The following is a 25,196-nucleotide window of genomic DNA, read 5'->3' on the forward strand; positions in this document are numbered from 1 at the left end:
CACTTCATGATGACAGAAGTGAGTGCTATGGGGCGATAGTCACTTAGTTATCTTTGCCTTCTTGGGTACAAGAACAATTGTGGCCATCTTGAAGCATGTGGGGACAGCAGACTGGTATAGGGAGATATTGTCCGTAAACACACCAGCCAGCTGGTCTGCTCATGCTCTGAGGACGTGGCTAGGGATGCTGTTTGGGCCGGCAGCCCTGCGAGGGTTAACACGTTTAAATGTCTTACTCAGGGCGGCCACAGAGAAGGCGAGTGGGGGCCCGCAGTCCTTGGTAGCGGGCCGCGTCGGTGGCACTATTATCCTCAGTGGGCAAAGAAGGTGTTTAGTTTGTCTGGAAGCAAGATGTCAGTGTCCGTGACTTGGCTGGTTTTCTTTTGGTAGTCCGTGATTGCCTGTAGACACTGACACATACGTCTCGTGTCTGAGCCGTTATATTGCGACTCCACTTTGTCCTTATACCGACATTTCGCTTGTTTGATTGCCTTGTGGAGTGAATAACTACACTGTTTATATTCGGCCATATTCCCAGTCATCTTTCCATGGTAAATGCGGTGGTTCTATCCACGGTTTCTAGTTAGGGTAGGTTCTAATGACATATCATGAGGTAGAGCGGTGGGCATTAATGTGGGGATTCAGGTTCTCTGTAGAGGATGAAGGTGGGAGATTTTATTTAACCTTTATTTAACTAGGCAAGTCAGTTAAGAACAAATTCTTATTTACAATGACGGGCTACCCCGGCCAAACCCTATTTGACACTAGACTGACCTGAGCAGAACACATTGAGAGAGTGGTGGGAAAGTGTAAGAAGTTGCTAAATGTAATGTGCTGTCTGACGGAGAAGGAGTGAGCATTCCTCATTCCTTGGCATTTTTCTTATTTTGTTGCCTTACAATCTGGAATTAAAATGTATCATTTGCTTTACACAACATACCTACCACTTTGAAGATGCAAAATATATATATTTTTGAAACAAACAAGAAATAAGACAAAAACAACTTGAGCGTGCATAACTATTCACCCCCCCAAAGTCAATACTTTTTAGAGCCACCTTTTGCAGCAATTATAGCTGCAAGTCTCTTGGGGTATGCCTCTATAAGCTTGGCACATCTAGTCACTGGGATTCTTGCCCATTCTTAAAGGCAAAACTGCTCCAGCTCCTTCAAGTTGGATGGGTTCTGCTGGTGTACAGCAATCGTTAAGTCATACCACAGATTCTCAATTGGATTGAGGTCTGGGCTTTGACTAGGCCATTCCAAGACATTTAAATGTTTCCCCTTAAACCACTTGAGTGTTGCTTTAGCAGTATGCTTAGTGTCATTGTCCTGCTGGAAGGTGAACCTCCGTTCCAGTCTCAAATCTCTGGAAGACTGAAACAGGTTTCCCTCAAGAATTTCCCTGTATTTAGCATCATCCATCATTCTTTCAATTCTGACCAGTTTCCCAGTCCCTGCCGATGGAAAAACATCCCCACGGCATGATGCTGCCACCACCATGCTTCACTGTGGGGATAGTGTTCTCGGGGTGATGAGAGGTGTTGGGTTTGAGCCATAGTGTTTTTCTTGATGGCCAAAAGGCTCAATTTTAGTCTCATCTAACCAGAGTACCTTCTTCCATATGTTTGGGGAGTCTCCCACATGCCTTTTGGAGAACACAAAACGTGTTTGCTTATTTTTTTCTTTAAGCAATGGCTTTTTTTCTGGCCACTCATCCGTAAAGCCCAGTTCTGTGGAGTGTACGGCTGAAACTGGTCCTATGGACCGATACTCCAATCTCTGCTGTGGAGCTTTGCAGCTCCTTCAGGGTTATCTTTGGTCTCTTTGTTGCCTCTCTGATTAATGCCCTCCTTACCTGGTGTGTGTGTGTGTGTGTGTGTGTGTGTGTGTATATATGTATACATACATACATACAGTGGGGAAAAAATGTATTTAGTCAGCCACCGATTGTGCAAGTTCTCCCACTTAAAAAGACGAGGCCTGTAATTTTCATCATAGGTACACTTCAACTATGACAGACCAAATGAGAAGAAAAAAAATCCAGAAAATCACATCACAAGGTTTTCACACACTGTTGCTGGTATTTTGGCCCATTCCTCCATGCAGATCTCCTCTAGAGCAGTGATGTTTTGGGGCTGTTGCTGGGCAACACAGACTTTCAACTCCCTCCAAAGATTTTCTATGGGGTTGAGATCTGGAGACTGGCTAGGCCACTCCAAGACCTTGAAATGCTTCTTACGAAGCCACTCTTTCGTTGCCCGGGCGGTGTGTTTGGGATCATTGTTATGCTGAAAGACCCAGCCACGTTTCATCTTCAATGCCCTTGCTGCTGGTAGGCTTTGTTACTTTGGTCCCAGCTCTCTATAATTTTTTTCCTCACTGCAACTCCCGTACGGACTCGGGAGAGGCAAAGGTCGAGATCCATGTGTCCTCCGAAACACGACCCTGCCAAGCCGTTCTGCTTATAGCCGCACCAATGTGTCGGAGGAAACAACTTACAACTGGCAACCGCAGTCAGCGTGTCCGAGCGCCCGGCTCACCACAAGGAGTTGCTAGAGCGTGATGGAACAAGGACATCCCGGCCGGCCAAACCCTCACGACGCTGGATCAATTGTGCGCCACCTATGGGTCTCCCAGTCGTGGCCGGCTGCAACACAGCCCGGGATCAAACCCGGGTCTGTAGTGACACTTCTAGCACTGCGATGCAGTGCCTTAGACTGCTGCACCACTCGTTATCTTTTTTAGAGCAACGGAGCGGGCAGGTAGGATTTAGTTTCCCCGTCGCTGGCCCACACTACAGTACAGTAGGTGGCGGTAATGCACCATAACGTTGAATGCCAACTACCGATAAACCCCACCAAAGAAGATGACGTATCATGACACATGATGAGTTGACACTTGCAGGGAAAGGGGTGAGGGAAGAGTGGATTCATTTTAAATGGACCGCCCTTGCCCGGAAATTCGTCACTCGTTCGTCCCACGGATTTCTGTCATCATGGAACCACCGGTAGCGGTTGTGTGTGCTGTATATGCGCTACAGTCCATTATGGTTGCATTTCATATCTGGGCTATATCTTGGCTAGAAGACTACGCATCCGCAGACATGGAATACTAGCCATCCACAGGTATGCGCTAGCTAACGTTTCCAAAAGCTAACCAAACTAAAGCATCACAACCTTTACCAAACATGTTAGTGCCGTCATGTGCCTTAGTAGCACAATTTCTAAATGATTTACAATTGTTTTTACTTACACTTATTTTGACTACTCTCATATTGATGTTAGTTAAGTTTTGTCTGACTTTTCTTAGCTGATGTTCAATCATCACAAATGTAATTGTGGGGTGTTTCAGGCCTCGGAGATAACAGAATTGCACACTCGATCACAAACGAGGGCTGAGGGTCTTACATTGTCAACTTCCCTTGCTTGGCTAATTGTTTGGACTGACAGCAAACATGGCTGCGGGGATTCCCCCAAGGGCAATAGGTGAGGGTAAGTGGACTTTACGTGTTTGGAACGCACCCCCAGAGACAGCAATTGAGAATAGAAAAATGAGATCTGTCATAAAAGTCATTTTCAAATCAATAAAATACTTTATTGCACGAGTAGCCTATTTATTACATGGTATACCCTGCATTTACACTTTGAAAATATCTCACAATATAGACTGTCATGTTTAAGTTGACAAACACCTTCTGATTATTTCTTAAATTGTTTAGTGACATATTGAAAATATATTTTATATCTTTAATAAAAAATAAACAAAGAGTTGTTGATTAGCCTGTCTTGTCAGTCTGTCTTTGCAACTGTATCCTTACAGAGAGGAATTTTGATACTAGTAACTGTAGATGTCATAAATCTAATGAAGCATGTGAAGAACAAAACATGTTAAACTTCAATGAGATGTAATATAGCAGGTTGGTTGGTAATGCTATGTGGTGAGAGGTTTGAAACCTGACTCCTTCACTTCATGCTGTTTGCAAATAGGATACCTGTACTTTCCTTAGAATGATTTAAAATATTTTATTAACCAGTTTTCATCTCATCAGAGGAACCCTTTCTCCAAGTGGAACTTCCATCAGTTTCTGTAAAGAAAGAGTTGTATACACTTTCACACAATCTGAACCACAAAAACACGACACAAAATGAAGATTTAGTGCAAACTTCCAGCGAGGCCACAAGCCTAACTGAGTGATGGATGACTGACCTTCAGCAGTCGATCCTGGTACACCCGGTCGTCCTCCCCCTCCCCTTGTTGCTCCTCCACCTGGTACCTCCTGCAGGCAACTGTCACCTCTTGTTGGTCATAGACAAGAGCGGGATCCAGGGTGTGTCCGTTAATGAGACTAACCAGGTACTCTCTGTAGTGTTTACTGCAATGGCCACACAGAGACAGACATAGTGAGAACAATGGCCACACAGAGACAGACATAGTGAGAACAATGGCCACACAGAGACAGACATAGTGAGAACAATGGCCACACAGAGACAGACATAGTGAGAACAATGGCCACACAGAGACAGACATAGTGAGAACAATGGCCACACAGAGACAGACATAGTGAGAACAATGACCACACAGAGACAGACACAGTGAGAACAATGACCACACAGAGACAGACATAGTGAGAACAATGGCCACACAGAGACAGACATAGTGAGAACAATGGCCACACAGAGACAGACATAGTGAGAACAATGACCACACAGAGACAGACATAGTGAGAACAATGACCACACAGAGACAGACATAGTGAGAACAATGGCCACACAGAGACAGACATAGTGAGAACAATGGCCACACAGAGACAGACATAGTGAGAACAATGACCACACAGAGACAGACATAGTGAGAACAATGGCCACACAGAGACAGACATAGTGAGAACAATGGCCACACAGAGACAGACATAGTGAGAACAATGGCCACACAGAGACAGACATAGTGAGAACAATGGCCACACAGAGACAGACATAGTGAGAACAATGACCACACAGAGACAGACATAGTGAGAACAATGGCCACACAGAGACAGACATAGTGAGAACAATGGCCACACAGAGACAGACATAGTGAGAACAATGACCACACAGAGACAGACATAGTGAGAACAATGACCACAAACGGAGACAAAGCAAGAACAGCCTAACAGCCAACAAAGGTTGTTTAAAAGTGAATATCATGAACTTCTCATGGCATGTCTTCAATACAATTAAACCCACAGGGTATGTGTGTGGTAGTGCACAAATAACAAACAATTAGGTATTGTGTGTGTGTGTGTGTGTGTGTGACTCACTCGCAGAGTCCAGCTTCTCCTGGCTGAGTTTGGACTCCACAGGGTGAGTCAATCTGCTGACCTCCCTCATCCTTCTGCTCCATCACTCCACATGTGTCTGAGTCACAGAAAGATAAATTGAAAGTATGGGCAGAAAGATAAAAAAAATACTAAAGTTCTCATATAAAGTGCATTCTGAAAGTATTCAGACCCCTTGACTTTATCCACATTTTGTTACGTTACAGCCTTATTCTAAAATGGATTAACTAAAACATTTTCCTCATCAATCTACACATAATGGCAAAGCAAAAACAGGATTTTAGCCATTTTTGCACATTTACAAAAAATTAAAAACAAACCTTATTTACATAAGTATTCAGACCCTTTGCTATGAGACTCAAAATTGAGCTCAGGTGAATCCTGTTTCCATCGATCATCCTTGAAATGTTTCTACAACTTAATTGGACACACCTGTGGTAAATTAAATTGATTGGACATGACTTAGAAAAGCACACACCTGTCTATATAAAGGTCCCACAGTTGACAGTGCATGTCAGAGCAAAAACCAAGCCATGAGGTTGAAGGAATTGTACGTAAAGCTCCAAGAACAGGATAGTGTCAAGTCACAGATCTGGGGAAGGGTACCAAAACATTTCTGCAGAATTGAAGGTCCCTAAGAATACAATGGCCTCCATTGTTCTTAAATGGAGGAAGTTTGGAACCACCAAGACTCTTCCTAGAGCTGGCTGCCCTGCCAAACTGAGCAATCGGGGGAGAAGGCCAGATGGAAGCCACTCCTCAGTAAAAGGCACATGACAGCCTGGTTGGAGTTTGCCAAAAGGACTCTCAGACCATGAGAAATAAGATTCTCTGGTCGGATGAAACCAAGATTGAACTGTTTGGCCTGAATGCCAAGTGTCACATCTGGAAGAAACCTGGCACCATCCCTACGGTGAAGCATGGTGGAGGTAGCATCATGCTGTGGGGATGTTTTTCAGTGGCAGGGACTTGGAGACTAGTCAGGATCAAGGGAAAGATGTACGGAGTACAGAGGTTTCCGTGATAAAAAACCTGCTCCAGGGCGCTCAGGTCCTTAGACTGGGGCAAAGGTTTACCTTCCAACAGGACAACAACCATAGGGCACATAGCCAAGAAAACGCAGGAGTGGCTTCGGGACAAGTCTTTGAATGTCCTTGAGTGGCCCAGCTAGAGGCCGGACTTGAACCCGATCTAACATCTCTGGAGAGACCTGAAAATAGCTGTGCAGCGACGCTCCCCATCCAACCTGACAGAGCTTGAAGGGATCTCCCCAAATACAAGTGTGCCAAGCTTGTAGCATCATTACTTGAGGCTACTTGAGGAATTTGCCAAAAAAAAATGATTTTTCATTATGGGGCATTGTGTGTAGATTGATGAGGGGAAATTTTTTTTATTTTAGAATAAGGCTGTAATGTAACAAAATGTGGAAAAGGGGTCTGAATACTTTCTGAATGCGCTGTAAGTGAGGATAAACAGGAGGTCACTCTCACCAGTCTGAGTCCCATTAGGGGGGTCTGTGTTGAACACAACAGCATTCCTCTGTGGACAAAATACAAACACCTCACCTCAGAAACATAACATTGAAATGACAGCCCTGTAATGTTCCCAGAACATTTCCCATGTAACGTTCACAGAACATTCAGTCTGTTACGTTACCCGAACATTCCCTTTGTCATGTTCCCAGAACATCCAGTCTGTAAAGTTCCCCGAACATTTCCCCTGTAACGTTCCCAGAACATCCAGTCTGTAAAGTTCCCCGAACATTTCCCCTGTAACGTTCCCAGAACATTTCTTGTCTCTGTACCTGCAGCAGGGCCTGTAGTCTGACAGGCTCCCAGTCCCTGAGGTAGAAGAGACAGTCTCGTGGGTGATGAGCATGGAGACCTGTGATTTTACACTGGATTGTCTTACACGCCGTCTGACAGAGAGAAGTGGAGGGAGGGAAAGGGGTGAGAAAGAGAGAAAGGAAACAGACATGAGGATGGAGGATGAGAAAGCCCTGGCAGAAAGAGAGATCCTTCCCTCTTACTGAATCTATTTAGTAAGACATTCTGTACTAGATCAGTGGTTCCTAACCAGGGGGTACTTGAGAAGATTCATGAGACCATAGGCCTACTGGTAAAATGCACAGGGGTACTTGAAGGGTACTCCGGGCAGAGCACAATTCAGTTGGTGGTACAGTAACCAAATGCGTGACTTACAGTGTGGAAGGGATTGTTGCAGCCGCTGCAGAACTGGTATCTGCATTGGGAGCAGCTGAAGTGCATGCAGCCCCCTTTGGTCAAGGCATACTGGAACCTGCAGTGAGGACAGGCTATGGAGAGAGATGAGAAGAAGGACCACATCATGGTGTTATAATAGTGATGATGGTGGTGAGATGGCATTGTGTGATCTAGGATCAGGTCCTGTCTGTCCATATAATCTTATTTATTGTGATCTAAAAGGGAAATCTGATCCTAGATCAGCACCTACTCTAAAACTCTTTGTGAATATGGGCCAATAACTGCAGGCTGTTTAGGCTGACTGACTCACTGATGCCGTTGTCCCGCAGGAACCCGGCCAGCCCCTGTCTCTGGTAGTCAGGGTCGTTCTCTCTCTTCCACAACTGGAACTGCTCACAGGATACATCTTGGTGCTGAGCTTCCCACTGACACAGAGAGAGAGGGGGAGGGGTGCGAGAGAGTGTGAGAGAGATGGGGAGAAGGAGAAAGAAAGATGGAGAGAGAGACAGGCATCATTATTTAGGTTCCACATACATGTAGCTATGAAATGACACAATAGATGGCAGGCAAGGCAGCAACATGCATCTTTTGTACTTACAGGCTTTTTGCATTGGTTGCAAAAGCTCTTCATACACGTGGGACAGGTGACTTTGAACTGGTTTCCATCATAGATAAACCCAAAGGTGCACTGAGGAGGGAGGAGAGGAGAAGAGAAGAGAGGGGTGGGTGGGTGAAAAGTTCAGTAGAGAAGTAACTTTATATGTGATGGAGATGGTTAGAAACCCACTCACGTGACAACACCACAGGAACATGGGGTCCTTCATCAGCGCATGCTCCGTCAGCTTCTTGTGGAAGAGCTCGTACACCTCACGATCCAGACAGTCTCGCAGCTAAACACACAACATCAATAACTATGTAATAACCATATAACACAAGCTATATAGCACAAGCTTCAGCAACACATGATCTCCCCATTTCCATCTGCCTATATCCGTAATAGGGTTGCAAAATTCCAGAAATGTCAAACAGGGATTTTTTTTTGTCTTAAATTGATACTTTGGGATTTTGACAATGGGCCATCTATCTACTTCCCCAGAGTCAGATGAACTTGTGGATACCACTTGTATGTCTCTGTGTCCAGTATAAAGGAAGAAGAAGTCGTTTCAAGAGCCAATGCCAACTAGCATTAGCACAATGGCTGGAAGTCTATGGATATATACAGTTGAAGTCGGAAGTTTTTATTTATTTATTTATTTTATTTTACCTTTATTTAACCAGGTAGGCAAGTTGAGAACAAGTTCTCATTTACAATTGCGACCTGGCCAAGATAAAGCAAAGCAGTTCGACAGATAAAACGACACAGAGTTACACATGGAGTAAAAACAAACATACAGTCAATAATGCAGTATAAACAAGTCTATATACAATGTGAGCAAATGAGGTGAGAAGGGAGGTAAAGGCAAAAAAGGCCATGATGGCAAAGTAAATACAATATAGCAAGTAAAATACTGGAATGGTAGTTTTGCAATGGAAGAATGTGCAAAGTAGAAATAAAAAAATAATGGGGTGCAAAGGAGCAAAATAAATAAATAAATTAAAATTAAATACAGTTGGGAAAGAGGTAGTTGTTTGGGCTAAATTATAGGTGGGCTATGTACAGGTGCAGTAATCTGTGAGCTGCTCTGACAGTTGGTGCTTAAAGCTAGTGAGGGAGATAAGTGTTTCCAGTTTCAGAGATTTTTGTAGTTCGTTCCAGTCATTGGCAGCAGAGAACTGGAAGGAGAGGCGGCCAAAGAAAGAATTGGTTTTGGGGGTGACTAGAGAGATATACCTGCTGGAGCGTGTGCTACAGGTGGGAGATGCTATGGTGACCAGCGAGCTGAGATAAGGGGGGACTTTACCTAGCAGGGTCTTGTAGATGACATGGAGCCAGTGGGTTTGGCGACGAGTATGAAGCGAGGGCCAGCCAACGAGAGCGTACAGGTCGCAATGGTGGGTAGTATATGGGGCTTTGGTGATAAAACGGATTGCACTGTGATAGACTGCATCCAATTTGTTGAGTAGGGTATTGGAGGCTATTTTGTAAATGACATCGCCAAAGTCGAGGATTGGTAGGATGGTCAGTTTTACAAGGGTATGTTTGGCAGCATGAGTGAAGGATGCTTTGTTGCGAAATAGGAAGCCAATTCTAGATTTAACTTTGGATTGGAGATGTTTGATATGGGTCTGGAAGGAGAGTTTACAGTCTAACCAGACACCTAAGTATTTGTAGTTGTCCACGTATTCTAAGTCAGAGCCGTCCAGAGTAGTGATGTTGGACAGGCGGGTAGGTGCAGGTAGCGATCGGTTGAAGAGCATGCATTTAGTTTTACTTGTATTTAAGAGCAATTGGAGGCCACGGAAGGAGAGTTGTATGGCATTGAAGCTTGCCTGGAGGGTTGTTAACACAGTGTCCAAAGAAGGGCCGGAAGTATACAGAATGGTGTCGTCTGCGTAGAGGTGGATCAGGGACTCACCAGCAGCAAGAGCGACCTCATTGATGTATACAGAGAAGAGAGTCGGTCCAAGAATTGAACCCTGTGGCACCCCCATAGAGACTGCCAGAGGTCCGGCCAGCAGACAGCAGTTTACATACACTTAGGTTGGAGTCATTAAAACTTGTTTTTCAACCACTCCACAAATGTCTTGTTAACAAACTATAGTTTTGGCAAGTCAGTTAGGACATCTACTTTGTCTACATCTACTTTTTCCAACAATTGTTTACAGACAGATAATTTCACTTACAATTCACTGTATCACAATTCCAGTGGGTCACAAGTTTACATACACTAAGTTGACTGTGCCTTTAAACAGATTGGAAAATTCCAGAAAATTATGCCATGGCTAGCTGCTGATAGGCTAACTGACAACATTTGAGCCAATTGGAGGTGTACCTGTGGATGTACTTCAAGGCCTACCTTCAAACTCAGTGCCTCTTTGCTTGACATCATTGGAAAATCAAAAGAAATCAGCCAAGACCTCTCAAAAAAAATTGTAGACCCCCACAAGTCTGGTTCATCCTTGGGAGCAATTCCCAAATGCCTGAAGGTACCACGTTCATCTGTACAAACAATAGTACGCAAGTATAAACACCATGGGACCACGTAGCCATCATACCGCTCAGGAAGGAGATGCGTTCTGTGTCCTAGAGATAAACGTACTTTGGTGTGAAATGTGCAAATCCATCCCAAAACAACAGCAAAGAACCTTGTGAAGATGCTGGAGGAAACGGGTACAAAAGTAAAACGAGTCCTATATCGACATAACCTGAAAGGCCGCTCAGCAAGGAAGACGCCACTGCTCTAAAACCACCATAAAAAATCCAGACTATGGTTTGCAACTGCACATGGGGACAAAGATCGTACTTTTTGGAGAAATGTCCTCTGGTCTGATGAAACAAAAATAGAACTGTTTGGCCATAATAACCATTATGTTTGGAGGGAAAAGGGGGAGGCTTGCAAGCCAAAGAACACCATCCTAACCTTGAAGCACGGGAGTGGCAGCATTGTGTTGTGGGGGTGCTTTGCTGCAGGAGGGACTGGTGTACTTCACAAAATAGATGGCATCATGAGATAGGAAAATTACGTGGATATATTGAAGCAACGTCTCAAGACATCAGTCAGGAAGTTAAAGCTTGGTCGCAAATGGGTCTTCCAAATGGACAATGGCCCCAAGCATACTTCCAAAGTTGTGGCAAAATGGCTTAAGGACAACAAAGTCAAGGTATTAGAGTGGCCATCCTAAAGCCCTGTCCTCAATTCCATAGAACATTTGTAGGCAGAACTGAAAAAGCGTGTGTGAGCAAGGAGGCCAACAAACCTGACTCAGTTACACCAGCTCTGTCAGGAGGAATGGGCCAAAATTCACCCAACTTATTGTGGGAGGCTTGTGGAAGGCTACCTGAAACGTTTGACCCAAATTAAACAATTTAAAGTCAATGCTACCAAATACTTTCAAAAGGCTTTCGGAGCCATCATCGACTCAGTGGGTTTTGTCCAACATGTCTCTGGACCCACTCACTGTCACAGTCATACGCTGGACCTAGTTTTGTCCCATGGAATAAATGTGGTGGATCTTAATGTTTTTCCTCATAATCCTGGACTATCGGACCACCATTTTATTACGTTTGCAATTGCAACAAATAATCTGCTTAGACCCCAACCAAGGAACATCAAAAGTCGTGCTATAAATTCACAGACAACACAAAGATTCCTTGATGCCCTTCCAGACTCCCTCTGCCTACCCAAGGACGCCAGAGGACAAAAATCAGTTAACCACCTAACTGAGGATCTCAATCTAACCTTGCGCAATACCCTAGATGCAGTTGCACCCCTAAAAACTAAAAAAATGTCTCATAAGAAACTAGCTCCCTGGTACACAGAAAATACCCGAGCTCTGAAGCAAGCTTCCAGAAAATTGGAACGGAAATGGCGCCACACCAAACTGGAAGTCTTCCGACTAGCTTGGAAGGACGGTACCGTGCAGTACCGTAGAGCCCTTACTGCTGCTCGATCATCCTATTTTTCTAACTTAATTGAGGAAAATAAGAACAATCCGAAATTCCTTTTTAATACTGTCGCAAAGCTAACTAAAAAGCAGCATTCCCCAAGAGAGGATGACTTTCACTTTAGCAGTGATAAATTCATTAACTTCTTTGAGGAAAAGATTATGATTATTAGAAAGCAAATTACGGACTCCTCTTTAAACCTGCGTATTCCTCCAAACCTCAGTTGTCCTGAGTCTGCACAACTCTGCCAGGACCTAGGATCAAGAGAGACGCTCAAGTGTTTTAGTACTATATCTCTTGACACAATGATGAAAATAATCATGGCCTCTAAACCTTCAAGCTGCATACTGGACCCTATTCCAACTAAACTACTGAAAGAGCTGCTTCCTGTGCTTGGCCCTCCTATGTTGAACATAATAAACGGCTCTCTATCCACTGGATGTGTACCAAACTCACTAAAAGTGGCAGTAATAAAGCCTCTCTTGAAAAAGCCAAACCTTGACCCAGAAAATATAAAAAACTATCGGCCTATATCGAATCTTCCATTCCTCTCAAAAATTTTAGAGAAGGCTGTTGCGCAGCAACTCACTGCCTTCCTGAAGACAAACAATGTATACGAAATGCTTCAGTCTGGTTTTAGACCCCATCATAGCACTGAGACGGCACTTGTGAAGGTGGTAAATGACATTTTAATGGCATCGGACCGAGGCTCTGCATCTGTCCTCGTGCTCCTAGACCTTAGTGCTGCTTTTGATACCATCGATCACCACATTCTTTTGGAGAGATTGGAAACCCAAATTGGTCTACACGGACATGTTCTGGCCTGGTTTAGATCTTATCTGTCGGAAAGATATCAGTTTGTCTCTGTGAATGGTTTGTCCTCTGACAAATCAACTGTACATTTCGGTGTTCCTCAAGGTTCCGTTTTAGGACCACTATTGTTTTCACTATATATTTTACCTCTTGGGGATGTTATTCGAAAACATAATGTAAACTTTCACTGCTATGCGGATGACACACAGCTGTACATTTCAATGAAACATGGTGAAGCCCCAAAATTGCCCTCGCTAGAAGCATGTGTTTCAGACATAAGGAAGTGGATGGCTGCAAACTTTCTACTATTAAACTCTGACAAAACAGAGATGCTTGTTCTAGGTCCCAAGAAACAAAGAGATCTTCTGTTGAATCTGACAATTAATCTTAATGGTTGTACAGTCGTCTCAAATAAAACTGTGAAGGACCTCGGCGTTACTCTGGACCCTGATCTCTCTTTTGAAGAACATATCAAGACCATTTAGAGGACAGCTTTTTTCCATCTACGTAACATTGCAAAAATCAGAAACTTTCTGTCCAAAAATGATGCAGAAAAATTAATCCATGCTTTTGTCACTTCTAGGTTAGACTACTGCAATGCTCTATTTTCCGGCTACCCGGATAAAGCACTAAATAAACTTCAGTTAGTGCTAAATACGGCTGCTAGAATCCTGACTAGAACCAAAAAATTTGATCATATTACTCCAGTGCTAGCCTCTCTACACTGGCTTCCTGTCAAAGCAAGGGCTGATTTCAAGGTTTTACTGCTAACCTACAAAGCATTACATGGGCTTGCTCCTACCTATCTCTCTGATTTGGTCCTGCCGTACATACCTACACGTACGCTACGGTCACAAGACGCAGGCCTCCTAATTGTCCCTAGAATTTCTAAGCAAACAGCTGGAGGCAGGGCTTTCTCCTATAGAGCTCCATTTTTATGGAACGGTCTGCCTACCCATGTCAGAGACGCAAACTCGGTCTCAACCTTTAAGTCTTTACTGAAGACTCATCTCTTCAGTGGGTCATATGATTGAGTGTAGTCTGGCCCAGGAGTGGGAAGGTGAACGGAAAGGCTCTGGAGCAACGAACCGCCCTTGCTGTCTCTGCCTGGCCGGTTCCCCTCTTTCCACTGGGATTCTCTGCCTCTAACCCTATTACAGGGGCTGAGTCACTGGCTTGCTGGGGCTCTCTCATGCCGTCCCTGGAGGGGGTGCGTCACCTGAGTGGGTTGATTCACTGTTGTGGTCATCCTGTCTGGGTTGGCGCCCCCCCCCTTGGGTTGTGCCGTGGCGGAGATCTTTGTGGGCTATACTCAGCCTTGTCTCAGGATGGTAAGTTGGTGGTTGAAGATATCCCTCTAGTGGTGTGGGGGCTGTGCTTTGGCAAAGTGGGTGGGGTTATATCCTTCCTGTTTGGCCCTGTCCGGGGGTGTCCTCGGATGGGGCCACAGTGTCTCCTGACCCCTCCTGTCTCAGCCTCCAGTATTTATGCTGCAGTAGTTTATGTGTCGGGGGGCTGGGGTCAGTTTGTTATATCTGGAGTACTTCTCCTGTCCTATTCGGTGTCCTGTGTGAATATAAGTGTGCGTTCTCTAATTCTCTCCTTCTCTCTTTCTTTCTCTCTCTCGGAGGACCTGAGCCCTAGGACCATGCCCCAGGACTACCTGACATGATGACTCCTTGCTGTCCCCAATCCACCTGGCCATGCTGCTGCTCCAGTTTCAACTTCCACCTGACTGTGCTGCTGCTCTAGTTTCAACTGTTCTGCCTTATTATTATTCGACCATGCTGGTCATTTATGAACATTTGAACATCTTGGCCATGTTCTGTTATAATCTCCACCCGGCACAGCCAGAAGAGGACTGGCCACCCCACATAGCCTGGTTCCTCTCTAGGTTTCTTCCTAGGTATTGGCCTTTCTAGGGAGTTTTTCCTAGCCACCGTGCTTCTACACCTGCATTGCTTGCTGTTTGGGGTTTTAGGCTGGGTTTCTGTACAGCACTTTGAGATATCAGCTGATGTACGAAGGGCTATATAAATAAATTTGATTTGATTTGATTTGAAATACTAATTGAGTGTATGTAAACTTCTGACCCACTGGGAATGTGATGAAAGAAATAAAAGCTGAAATAAATAATTCTCGCTACTATTATTCTGACATTTCACATTCTTAAAATAAAGTGGTGATCCTAACTCACCTAAAACAGGGTTCTTTACTAGGATTAAATGTCAGGAATTGTGAAAAACTGAGTTTAAATGTATTTGGCTAAGGTGTATGTAAACTTCAGACTTCAACTGTACTAGCATGCTTGCAGATTCCCATAGACTTCCAGTGCATTGTCTAGCGAAACTACCTCCAACTTCGTTCATACTGGACACAGTATCCACAAATTAATCTGACTATGTGGAAGTAGATAAAGGGCATCAAGTAATCCCTTTAATATGTTGCTGTCTAGTACTGTTTTTTTTGCTAGCTAGGGCCATCTACTTTAGGTGCTGCCTCTCCCCAGTAGCCTACTTGGTGTGTGAACTGCTCACTGCTCATAACTTGCAGATGATTGTTGACACATCAACCAGGATGAAGGGGCAGGGCAATTTGTGACTGTTGTTTTGGTCATCAGTCAGCGGCGGTGTCGTCAGCAAAACAATTTTGTAGTTTTGGCAACTATGTGTTTTCTATCCCAGTTTGCTCCTCTCCCTGTAGGCTTTACAGACTCTCCCCATCCCTTGGCTGCAACCATTCTAATTTAGTGTACCCTGCACGCACAACCCATGTGGAATTCCTGGTTTCCGGCAGCGTTTGGAACTGCTGATCTGCGGTAAAGATCACCAAGTTAATCTCAGCCTATGCTGCCCTTTATTCAGTCCCTAGACTTTTTGGCCCTGATGGAAACATCACCACAGTGAACACTGCTACTCCAGCTGCTCTCTCTTCATCTGACTATGTTTTCTCTCATAGCCTGACAGAATCTGGTCGTTGCGATGGTGGCACAAAGCTACTCATTCATCCTAAATAGAGATTTTCTCTTTTCTCCCTCTCTCACCTGTCCATCTCCTTATTTGAATTATATGCTGTCACTGTCACTTGTCCACTCAAGTTTAAGATTATTGTCATCTACTGTATTGCCCACCAGGTGCCCTTAGAGAGTTCCTCAATGAGCTTGACACCTTGATAAACTATTTTCCTGAAGATGGCTCACCGTTCTTGGTACTGGGTGACTTCAACCTCCCGACATCTGCCTTCGATTAATTTCTTTCCCTTTCTTACCTCTTTTGACCTCACCCTTTCCCAATCCCCCCCCCCCCCCCATGTGGCAGGCAATACGCTTGACCTCATCTATACTAGAGGCTGTTTGCCGACTAATCTCACGACAGTTCCTCTCAAGGCAGTCCTCCTCTCTGCATGCCTAGCAAATATCTCAGCTTGGATGTCGGCCCGCTACCTCAAGCTCAACCTCGACAAAATGGAGCTGCTCTTCCTCCCGGGGAAGGCCTGCCCGCTCCAAGGCCTCTCCTTCACGGTTGACAACTCCACAGGGTCCCCCTTCCGGAGTGCAAAAAACCTTGGCTTGACCCTGGACAACACCCTGTTGTTCTCTGCAAACACCAACGCTGTGACTCGCTCCTGCAGGTTCGTGCTCTACAACATCTGTAGAGTACAACCCTACCTCACACAGGAAGCGATGCAGGTCCTAATCCAGGCACTTGTCATCTCTCGTCTGGACTACTGCAACTCGGTGGCTGGGCTCCCCATTGGTGCCATCAGGCCCCTGCAATTTCTCCAGAACGATGCAGCCCGCTTTGTGTTCAACCTACCCAAATTTTCCCATGTCACCCCGCTCCTTCGCACACACCACTGGCTTCCAGTCAAAGCTCGAGTCCACTACAATACCATGGTGCTTACCTATGGAACAGCACCTTCCTACCTTCAGGCTCGTTCAAACCCTATACCCCAACCCAAGTACTCTGCTCAGCCCAGTCCAAGCTCTTCTCTGTCCTGGCACCCCAATGGTAGAACCAGCTTCATAAATCCCTGCCCATCTTCATAAAACATCTGAAACGCTACCTCTCAAAGAGTATCTTAAATAATCCCACTGCACCACTCCTCCCCCCCCCCCAAAAAAAAACTAACACTCACACTTAACTTTTCCCCCCTACTAGCACTGACTTTGCTGATAGCTACTTTATTGAGGGAAAATGTACTTACTATGCCTGTGATGTGGTTGTCCCACCTAGCTATCTTAAGATGAATGCACTACTGTAATAAGAGTGTCTGCTAAATGTAAAAATGTCAAATGTAGAAAATATCCTTCCTCCCTTGTATCTCTAAATCTTTCTTTCTATAGTATGTACCTGGATGTCCAGGGTGAAGAAGTAGCTGTCCAGGTGCTCGGGGTCGTTGATGTCTGGTCCTGCGCACACGGGACACACCATGTCTCTGATGTGTTTGTCTCTTACAGCGATGGTGAAGTGCTGCGTGAAACAGTCGTGGCACACCGAGCACTGACACGAGGTCAGGGACTGCATCTGTGAGAGGTACAGAGAATTCATACAGGATAAAAAGGAACAATTTCAAGTCCATAGGACTATTGACTGACAAGGCAATACAGATACAGGGAGGAGGTAATAAGAGCTCATCATCCACCCCAAGGCAAAGACAGAGCCCTAGCAGCCCACCTTGCTGTGGGGGAAGATGCTGAGGCAGCAGGGACACTCCTTGTTGAGAAGGCGGCGGAGGAACTCCCTGTCCTGGGACTCCTTGACGGCCTGGATGACGTCTTCCAGGGAGTACTGTGCATCAGGCTCCTGGAGTAGAGACAGGGCCAGCTCACAGCGCCCCCAGCTGGGCAGCTCGTACAACGCCAGCAGGCGCCTGCACATCCGCTTAGGTAACACAATGTAGGTTCATGGTGATTAACAATCAGGTTATTTGTTTTGTGTGTGTGGTCTTGAAAAATGTAGTTCATTGAGTTCTGCTGGCTCTCGTGTACACACACACCTGTTTGTCGGGGCTCTTTGCATCGATAGGGGCCACTGGCTGGTCGCTCCAGATGCGCTGGTGGAAGGGCTCCAGGAGGGGCCGCTGCAGCACGGACAGAGCCCCCTGCACCTCTCCTCCACTCAGACGCAGAGCCTCCTCACACTGGGACGCCTCCCGGAAACCCAGAGAACGCAGCTCGCGCATCTACACACACCAGAGACAGACGCAGTTGGACTGGATACTGCAGTGGATGTACTTTGCATATAGGCTTAAACAGACAAACTCAGTAAACTCTAAGATCTTGGTTTACTTGAGTTGATAGCAAAAGTATTTAGTCATATCTGTCTAGAGTGACCATTTGGGTCAGGTGACATGTCTGGTTCTCACCTTGACCTCTCTGTCTCTGAGCAGCTGACGGACTGCTCTCTCAGTGTCGCCTCCTGCTGCCAGCCATGCCTGCTTGGCCTCAACCCTGGACAGCCGCACCCCCTCACCCAGCAGCACACTGGGACTCTGCTGCTCTGTCGAACCTCCATCCCGCTCGGTGTTATCCTGCGGCCCAGAAACCCCTGCTTTGTAGTTCTGCAAAGCAGCCGAAGCCGCCATGGCACAGATCTCATCCAGTAGGTGGGGCAGCTCTGATTTCAGCCAATCGCAGGGGTTGACGTTGCTGCCTCCGGAAACGCAAAGGGCTGCGTAGACCTCCTCTGGGCCCACTCCATTTTTCTCTCCCTCCTGAGGAAGAACATTAGGTTAAAAGTTAGAACATATAGTAGCAGTTAATCTGGTTTTAATTCACATTGTGTCCATTTGTACTCCACCTACTCGTATTTGATGGACAAGTTTCAGCCCTTCATCCCTCATCAGGTTCTGTCTCTTGATGTCGATGTTCACCCTGGGAGGGATCTGGGGATGGAGTTGGGGCGTAGAAGGTGAGGCTAAGTCTTTGATCGGAGACTGCAGGGGGAGGGACTTGAGGCTGGTGCCTGCAGGGTCTTTACACAGCAAGTTGCACATCTCACAAACCACTACAGGCTGAGAGTTCACATAGGTGCAGAACTGACACATCCACTAAAGAGCGAGAGAGACAGCATGGGAGGGGGGAAGTGAAAGATTAAAACAGAAAAGATACGCTGGAATGATTATGTCTCACAGAGCATTCCAATTGTAGAGAGTATTTAAACCACTGGGGGGGTCAAACCTCTGTTTCGTTATCTGACGTGGGTCCTTGCATGGAGAGTACTGGAGTACTGGGGAGTACTGGAGTACTGGGGAGTACTGGCGTGATAGAGGGACGGGTGGCCAGACGGGGGCGCTCACACACCTCACACAGTATACTGCTGCCCTGGTTCACGACAGTACAGCTCTTACACTGCCATTCTACGAGAGAGGTCAGATAGACTAGATAAACAGATAACCTGGTATTGATCTAGCTGAGTTTCTAGCTATGTCTGTATAATTACATTACTGATGTATTACCAATGCTATCGAGGCACAGATGATGTGAACACCTCAAACAGGATAGGATAGGTGACTGACATGTTGTTTTAATGAACGTCACATGAAAACTATTCATCAGTTGAAACGTGTATATGGAATGTGACCTGCACTGGATGGCGGTTGCCCCGGGTCCTCCTGAACTATAAGGGAAGCGAGGGCAAGTCGGGGTCGTTCACAGGTCACACACAGCACGGCCTTCACCTCGTTGACTGTAGTGCACTGAGCACACTCCCACAAGGAAAAAGAGTGGCTGAAAAAGTGAAGAAATGCGAGTGAGAGGAAGAAGTGATTTGGTGTGAGTGAGTGCGTACACGCGCGTGGAGTAAAATATTAACCCTTCCTAATGTCTAACCTTAAAGCTCTTTTTGGTTTGGCAACCACTGTCCTGTTGTGACCCCCGCGGTCAGGGTGAGAATGGTACAGTCTGTCACACTCCAGACACAGCCTCTGAGAACAGGTGGAGCAATGGGCAGAGACTTGGGACACACCACAGAGGATACAGGTATCTACAGGGGGGGGGGGTTAAAAAGATGATCAGTGTTACTTTACATATTGATAGGATGGAATATTCAAAGAAATCTAAGCTATGACCCATATCTTACCCTGTATTCTATCTCTCCTGTGATTGGCTCTGGACGGGTGGTGGTGGTAGACGAGGTCACATGACTGACAGAAAGGAAGAGAACCACAGGCCGGGCAGAGGAGAGAGGGAGTGGCACCGCACAAATCACACATCCCATCTTTGAGAGAGAGAGAAAGAAAGAAGAAATAATGGGTTTGTCATCCGCTGACAGGACAACACATTGGCCAGATGACATAAATGCTGGCGGGCTAAAAGCAAGGTGACAGGTAGACTGGTACAGGGAATGGCTGCTTGTCTCACCAGTAGGAGTGGTGGGGACATGTCTTAGTCCAGGACTGGTAGCATGTTTGGGTGGAGGAGATAGCGGCTGAAGGTCTTTCCCCCTGTCCCCGTGCTCCTCTCCTAGTGGAATGACCACCACATCAGACATCATCTCTGGTTCATCCTGAGGAGAGTCAAATAGCCATTAGTCAGCATAACAACACTAAAACCAGAAAGAGGTAGAGGTCGAAACAGACGAACCGATGAACCACCAACTGTATGTTACACAGACCTGGGTTATCTTCTGTAGATTAGGGGATGGGAGGATATTGCTGTACATTTCTGGGTGAGCATGTGTACCCTGACAGGCAAAAAACAACACATTACCTCATAACAGAGCAAACATGGAAATATGTCTTTGTGGTCATATTCAAATTGAGAATGACACAAATGTAAAAATAGATTCCACACCTTGATGAGCATGTCCATTTCCATGCGCAGGATCATGACCTCAATGGTCACCGCAGCAACCTTCTCAACATCTGGATGTGTGACATCATCAGGGAAGCTGAGCCCGTCTGGCTGCTGATTGGTGTAACCGTAAAGAAATAGGACTGACTTGCCACCCTGTAGAAAAGAAAGCAGCCCATTGACTCAAATGAGTGAAAAAGTCAACTCAAATGCTTTTAATATCAGTGGGTCTATGACCTACTAAGGCACTCTAAACATCTCTTATTGATCCACTCCCTTTTTCAACCATCTGACAATTCATAGTGAAATCAATGGATGAGATGACCTTCAGACTCTGTAATCTGTACTACGCATAAGGAAGTCAATCATTATACTGTAAGAATAGGGTTCCTGACAGGGTTTAGAGAGGCCTGTCTGTCTCTTCACCTTGATTTCGTCCACGGTGGTCCTGAAAACAGGGTTGTTGTGTTTGACGCTCCGCCAGTACCTGGGCCTGCTGGGGCTGGTCAGGTTACAGCCATACTTCTCCAGGATACTCAAGGCTTTACTTAGCCGACCCAAAGACTCTAGGACCTGTGGAGGGAGGGGAGCAGGAGGGCAGACAGGGAGAAAGAGAGCATCGCTATGTGAAGACGGTAAGGAGGCACATAATGTGAAACAAGGAATACAGTTGAATGTCAAAACATGCCTCACCTCTTGCCTTCTGTGCCCTGTGATGTTCTCTGTCACCATGGTCTGCGCTGTGATGTGGTGAAACTTGTCAGACAGGGACAGGGGGATGATAGCCATGACCTGGACATCATCCTTTACCACCTGGGCAGAGCCTGAGGAGGATAGGAGGGACTCAGCTCTCCTCCGCACCTCCTCAAATGGGACAGACTGGGTACTCATCATTCAGACTCTGGGGGAGAGAGAGATAAATAAGGACAGTATGGTAAACTCTGGGCTGGGATTGTTGGCTGATATACAATACATTCGGAAAGTATTCAGACCCCTTGACTTTTTCCACATTTTGTTACATTACAGCCTTTTTCTAAAATGGATTGAATAATAAATGTTCCTCATCAATCTACACACAATACCCCATAATGACAAAGCAAAAACAGGTTTTTCTAAATGTTTGCAAATTTATAAAATCAAAAACAGAAATACCTTATTTACATAAGTATTCAGACTCGTTATGAGACTCGAAATTGATCTCAGGTGCATCCTGTTTCCATTGATCATCCTTGAGATGTTTCCACAACATGATTGGAGTCCACCTGTGATTCAATCGATTGGACATGATTTGAAAAAAGCACACACCTGTCTATATAAAGTTCCACAGTTGACAGCGCAGTCAGAGCAAAAACCAAGCCATGAGTTTGAAGGAATTGTCCGTAGAGCTCCGAGACAGGATAGTGTTGAGGCACAGATCAGGGGAAGGGTAACAAAAGAATTCTGCAGCATTGAAGAGCTCCAAGAACAAAGTGGCCTCCATCATTCTTAAATGGAAAAAGTTTGGAACCACCAAGACTCTTTCTAGAGCTGGCCGCCCAGCCAACTGAGCAATCGGGGGAGAAGGGCCTTGGTCAGGGAAGTGACCAATAACCTGATGGTCACTCTGACAGAGCTCTACAGAGTTCCTCTGTAGCTGGGAGAACCTTCCAGAAGGACAACCATCTCTGCAGCACTCCACCAATCAGGCCTTTATGGTAGAGTGGCCAGATGGAGGCCACTCCTCAGTAAAAGGCACATGACAGTCCGCTTGGAGTTTGCCAAAAGGCACCCAAAGATTCTCAGACCATGAGAAACAAGATTCTCTGGTCTGATGAAACCAAGGTTGAACTCTTAGGCCTGAATGCCAAGGGTCAGGTCTGGAGGAAACCTGGCACCATCCCTACGGTGAAGCATGGTGGTGGCAGCATCATGCTGTGGGAATGTTTTTCAGCGGCAGGGACTGGGAGACTAGTCAGGATCAAGGGAAAGATGAACCGAGCAAAGTACAGAGAGATCCTTGATGAAAACCTGCTCCAGAGCACTCAGGACCTCAGACTGGGGAATAGGTTCACCTTCCAACAGGACAACAACACTAAGCACAAGGCCAAGACCACGCAGGAGTGGCTTCGGGACAAGTCTCTGAATGTCCTTGAGTGAACCTGATCTAACATCTCTGGAGAGACCTGAAAATAGCTGAGAGCTTGAGAGGATGAAACTCCCCAAATACAGGTGTGCCAAGCATGTAGCGTCATACCCAAGAAGACTCAAGGCTGTAATCGCTGCCAAAGGTGCTTCAACAAAGTACAGAGTAAAGGTTCTGAATACTTATATAAATCTCCGCAGCCGATGTGAGTAAGCCCTTTAAACAGGTCAACATTCACAAGACCTTAGGGCCAGACGGATTACCAGGACGTGTACTCCGAGCATGCTCTGACCAACTGGCAAGTGTCTTCACTGACATTTTCAACCTCTCCCTGTCTGATTCTGTAATACCAACATGTTTCAAGCAGACCACCATAGTCCCTGTGCCCAAGAACACTAAGGTAACCTGCCTAAATGACTGCTGACCCGTAGCACTAACGTCTGTAGCCGTGAAGTACTTTGAAAGGCTAGTCATGGCTCACATCAACACCATTATCCCAGAAACCCTAGACCTCTCCAATTCACATACCGCCCCAACAGATCCACAGATGATGCAATCTCTATTGCACTCCACACTGCCTTTTCACACCTGTTCAAAAGGAACACCTATGTGAGAATGCTATTCATTGACTACAGCTCAGCGTTCAACGCCATAGAGCCCTCAAAGCTCATCACTAAGCTAAGGACCCTGGGACTAAACACCTCCCTATGCAACTGGATCCTGGACTTCCTGATGGACCGCCCCAAGATGGTAAGGGTAGGTAACAACACATCCGCCACGCTGATCCTCAACACGGGGGCTCCTCAGGGGTGCATGCTCAGTCCCCTCCTGTACCCCCTGTTCACTCATGACTGCAGGGCCAGGCACGACTCCAACACCATCATTAAGTTTGCAGATGACACAACAGTGATCACCTGCCTGATCACCGACAACGATGAGACAGCCTATAGGGAGGAGGTCAGAGACCTGACCGTGTGGTGCAAGAACAACAACCTCTCCCTCAACATGATCAAGATAAAGGAGATGATTGTGGACTACAGGAAAAGGAGGACCGAGCACACCCACATTCTCATCGACGGGGCTGAAGTGGAGAAGGTTGAGAGCTTCAAGTTCCTTGGCGTCCACATCACCAACAAACTAACATGGTCCGTGAAGCGGGCACTACAAAACCTATTCCACCTCAGGAGACAGAAAATGTTTGGCATGGGTCCTCAGATCCTCAAAAGGTTCTACAGCTGCACCATCGGGAGCATCCTGACGGGTTGCATCACTGCCTGGTATGGCAACTGCTCGGCCTCCGAGCGCAAGGCACTACAGAGAGTAGTGTGTATGCCAAGCTTCCTGCCATCCAGGACCTCTATACCAGGCGGTGTCAGAGGAAGGCCATAAAAATCGTCAAAGACTCCAGCCACCATAGTCATAGAGTGTTCTCTCTGCTACCGCACGGCAAGCAGTATCGAAGTGCCAAGTCTAGATCCAAGAGGCTTCTAAACAGCTTCTACCCCCAAGCCATAAGATCGACTAACCGGTGCCCCTGCACAATGACTCTGTACCGGTACCCCCTGTATATAGCCTTGCTATTGTTATTTTACAGCTGCTCTTTAATTATTTGTGACTTTTATTTCTTATTTTTTGTACGTATTTTTCTTAAAACAGCATTGTTGGTAAGTATGTTGCGCATGTGACAAATACATTTGGATTTGATTTGTTTATGAGTTGTTGTTTTTTTTTACATTTGCAAAAATGTCAACTTTTTTTTGCTTTGTCATTATGGGGTATTGTGTGTAGATTGATGAGGGGGGAAACAATTTAATCAATTTTAGGCTGTAGTGTAACAAAATGTGGAAAAAGTCAAAGGGTCTGAATACTTTCCGAATGCACTGTAGGTAGACCTAGTACTGTCTTCAATGTAGCTAGCTTGCTAGTTGAGTGTACTGTCTATGTAGCTAACGTTACTCTCTCTACTGTGAAGATTGAAGTATATTGAAGTTAGCTATTGTTATCTCAAAATGACACAGTGACACTAGATAGCTGTAAACTTTACAGTTAGTACATGTACTGAAATTGAAGTGGAAATGTAGTTGGCCGGCAAGTGTTAATCTGACCATGCTTCAACTAATTTATTACTAAATGACTGGCTAGCAAATTGAAATCGAAAGTGTATAATGACAGCCAGATCAGTGCTTACTTTAATCTTCAATGTTTCCAGATGTATTTTATGATCCAGGTCCTTAATGAATCCAATAGACTTAAATATAAAGGCAAAATGTAGCTACATTTCCAGAGTCACGTCGGTCTTCTGAACCATTTCTTCAAAAGCATAAAGTCAAAACAACAGTAAAGTAGAAATGTAGTTGACGCGGAAGTTATCGAGAGGGGCGG

At 45.7% G+C, this 25,196-nt stretch overlaps 1 protein-coding gene across 2 annotated transcripts; it reads right to left on the reverse strand.

The window, feature by feature from the left end:
• Positions 1-3,571: 3,571 nt before the first annotated feature.
• On the reverse strand, positions 3,572-25,196 carry LOC109899278 (E3 ubiquitin-protein ligase RNF31). 2 transcript variants are annotated; one of them, XM_020494344.2, is made up of 24 exons: positions 25,003-25,196; positions 21,386-21,593; positions 21,119-21,265; positions 20,693-20,848; positions 20,514-20,582; positions 20,261-20,405; positions 19,980-20,117; positions 19,730-19,883; positions 19,482-19,627; positions 19,079-19,257; positions 18,703-18,948; positions 18,265-18,612; positions 17,896-18,081; positions 17,574-17,780; positions 17,250-17,423; positions 8,330-8,428; positions 8,137-8,226; positions 7,849-7,963; positions 7,518-7,630; positions 7,121-7,234; positions 6,807-6,855; positions 5,299-5,395; positions 4,209-4,374; positions 3,572-4,086 (listed from the first exon to the last, which is right to left on the reverse strand). In XM_020494344.2, exons 2-24 carry the CDS (start codon positions 21,584-21,586, stop codon positions 4,039-4,041), a joined length of 3,387 nt encoding a protein of 1,128 aa, XP_020349933.1. In that variant the 5' UTR covers positions 21,587-21,593; positions 25,003-25,196; the 3' UTR covers positions 3,572-4,038. The 2 variants fall into 2 exon arrangements, with proteins under 2 accessions (XP_020349933.1, XP_031692161.1); XM_031836301.1 differs by lacking the exon at positions 25,003-25,196 and adding an exon at positions 21,845-21,954.

Source organism: Oncorhynchus kisutch, linkage group LG11 (genome assembly GCF_002021735.2).
Source record: "Oncorhynchus kisutch isolate 150728-3 linkage group LG11, Okis_V2, whole genome shotgun sequence".
Classification (NCBI taxonomy): Eukaryota; Metazoa; Chordata; class Actinopteri; order Salmoniformes; family Salmonidae; genus Oncorhynchus; species Oncorhynchus kisutch.

Bases quoted from the DNA above. Each gene is read 5' to 3' on its own strand.
- LOC109899278 (XM_020494344.2), bottom strand. From the start codon at position 21,586: ATGATGAGTACCCAGTCTGTCCCATTTGAGGAGGTGCGGAGGAGAGCT. The intron at 19,258-19,481 runs GTCACATTCCAT...CCTCTCTCGTAG, and splicing joins GCAACCGCCATCCAGTGCAG to AATGGCAGTGTAAGAGCTGT. The intron at 17,781-17,895 runs GTGTGTGTGTAC...GTGTTACCTAAG, and splicing joins CAAAGAGCCCCGACAAACAG to CGGATGTGCAGGCGCCTGCT.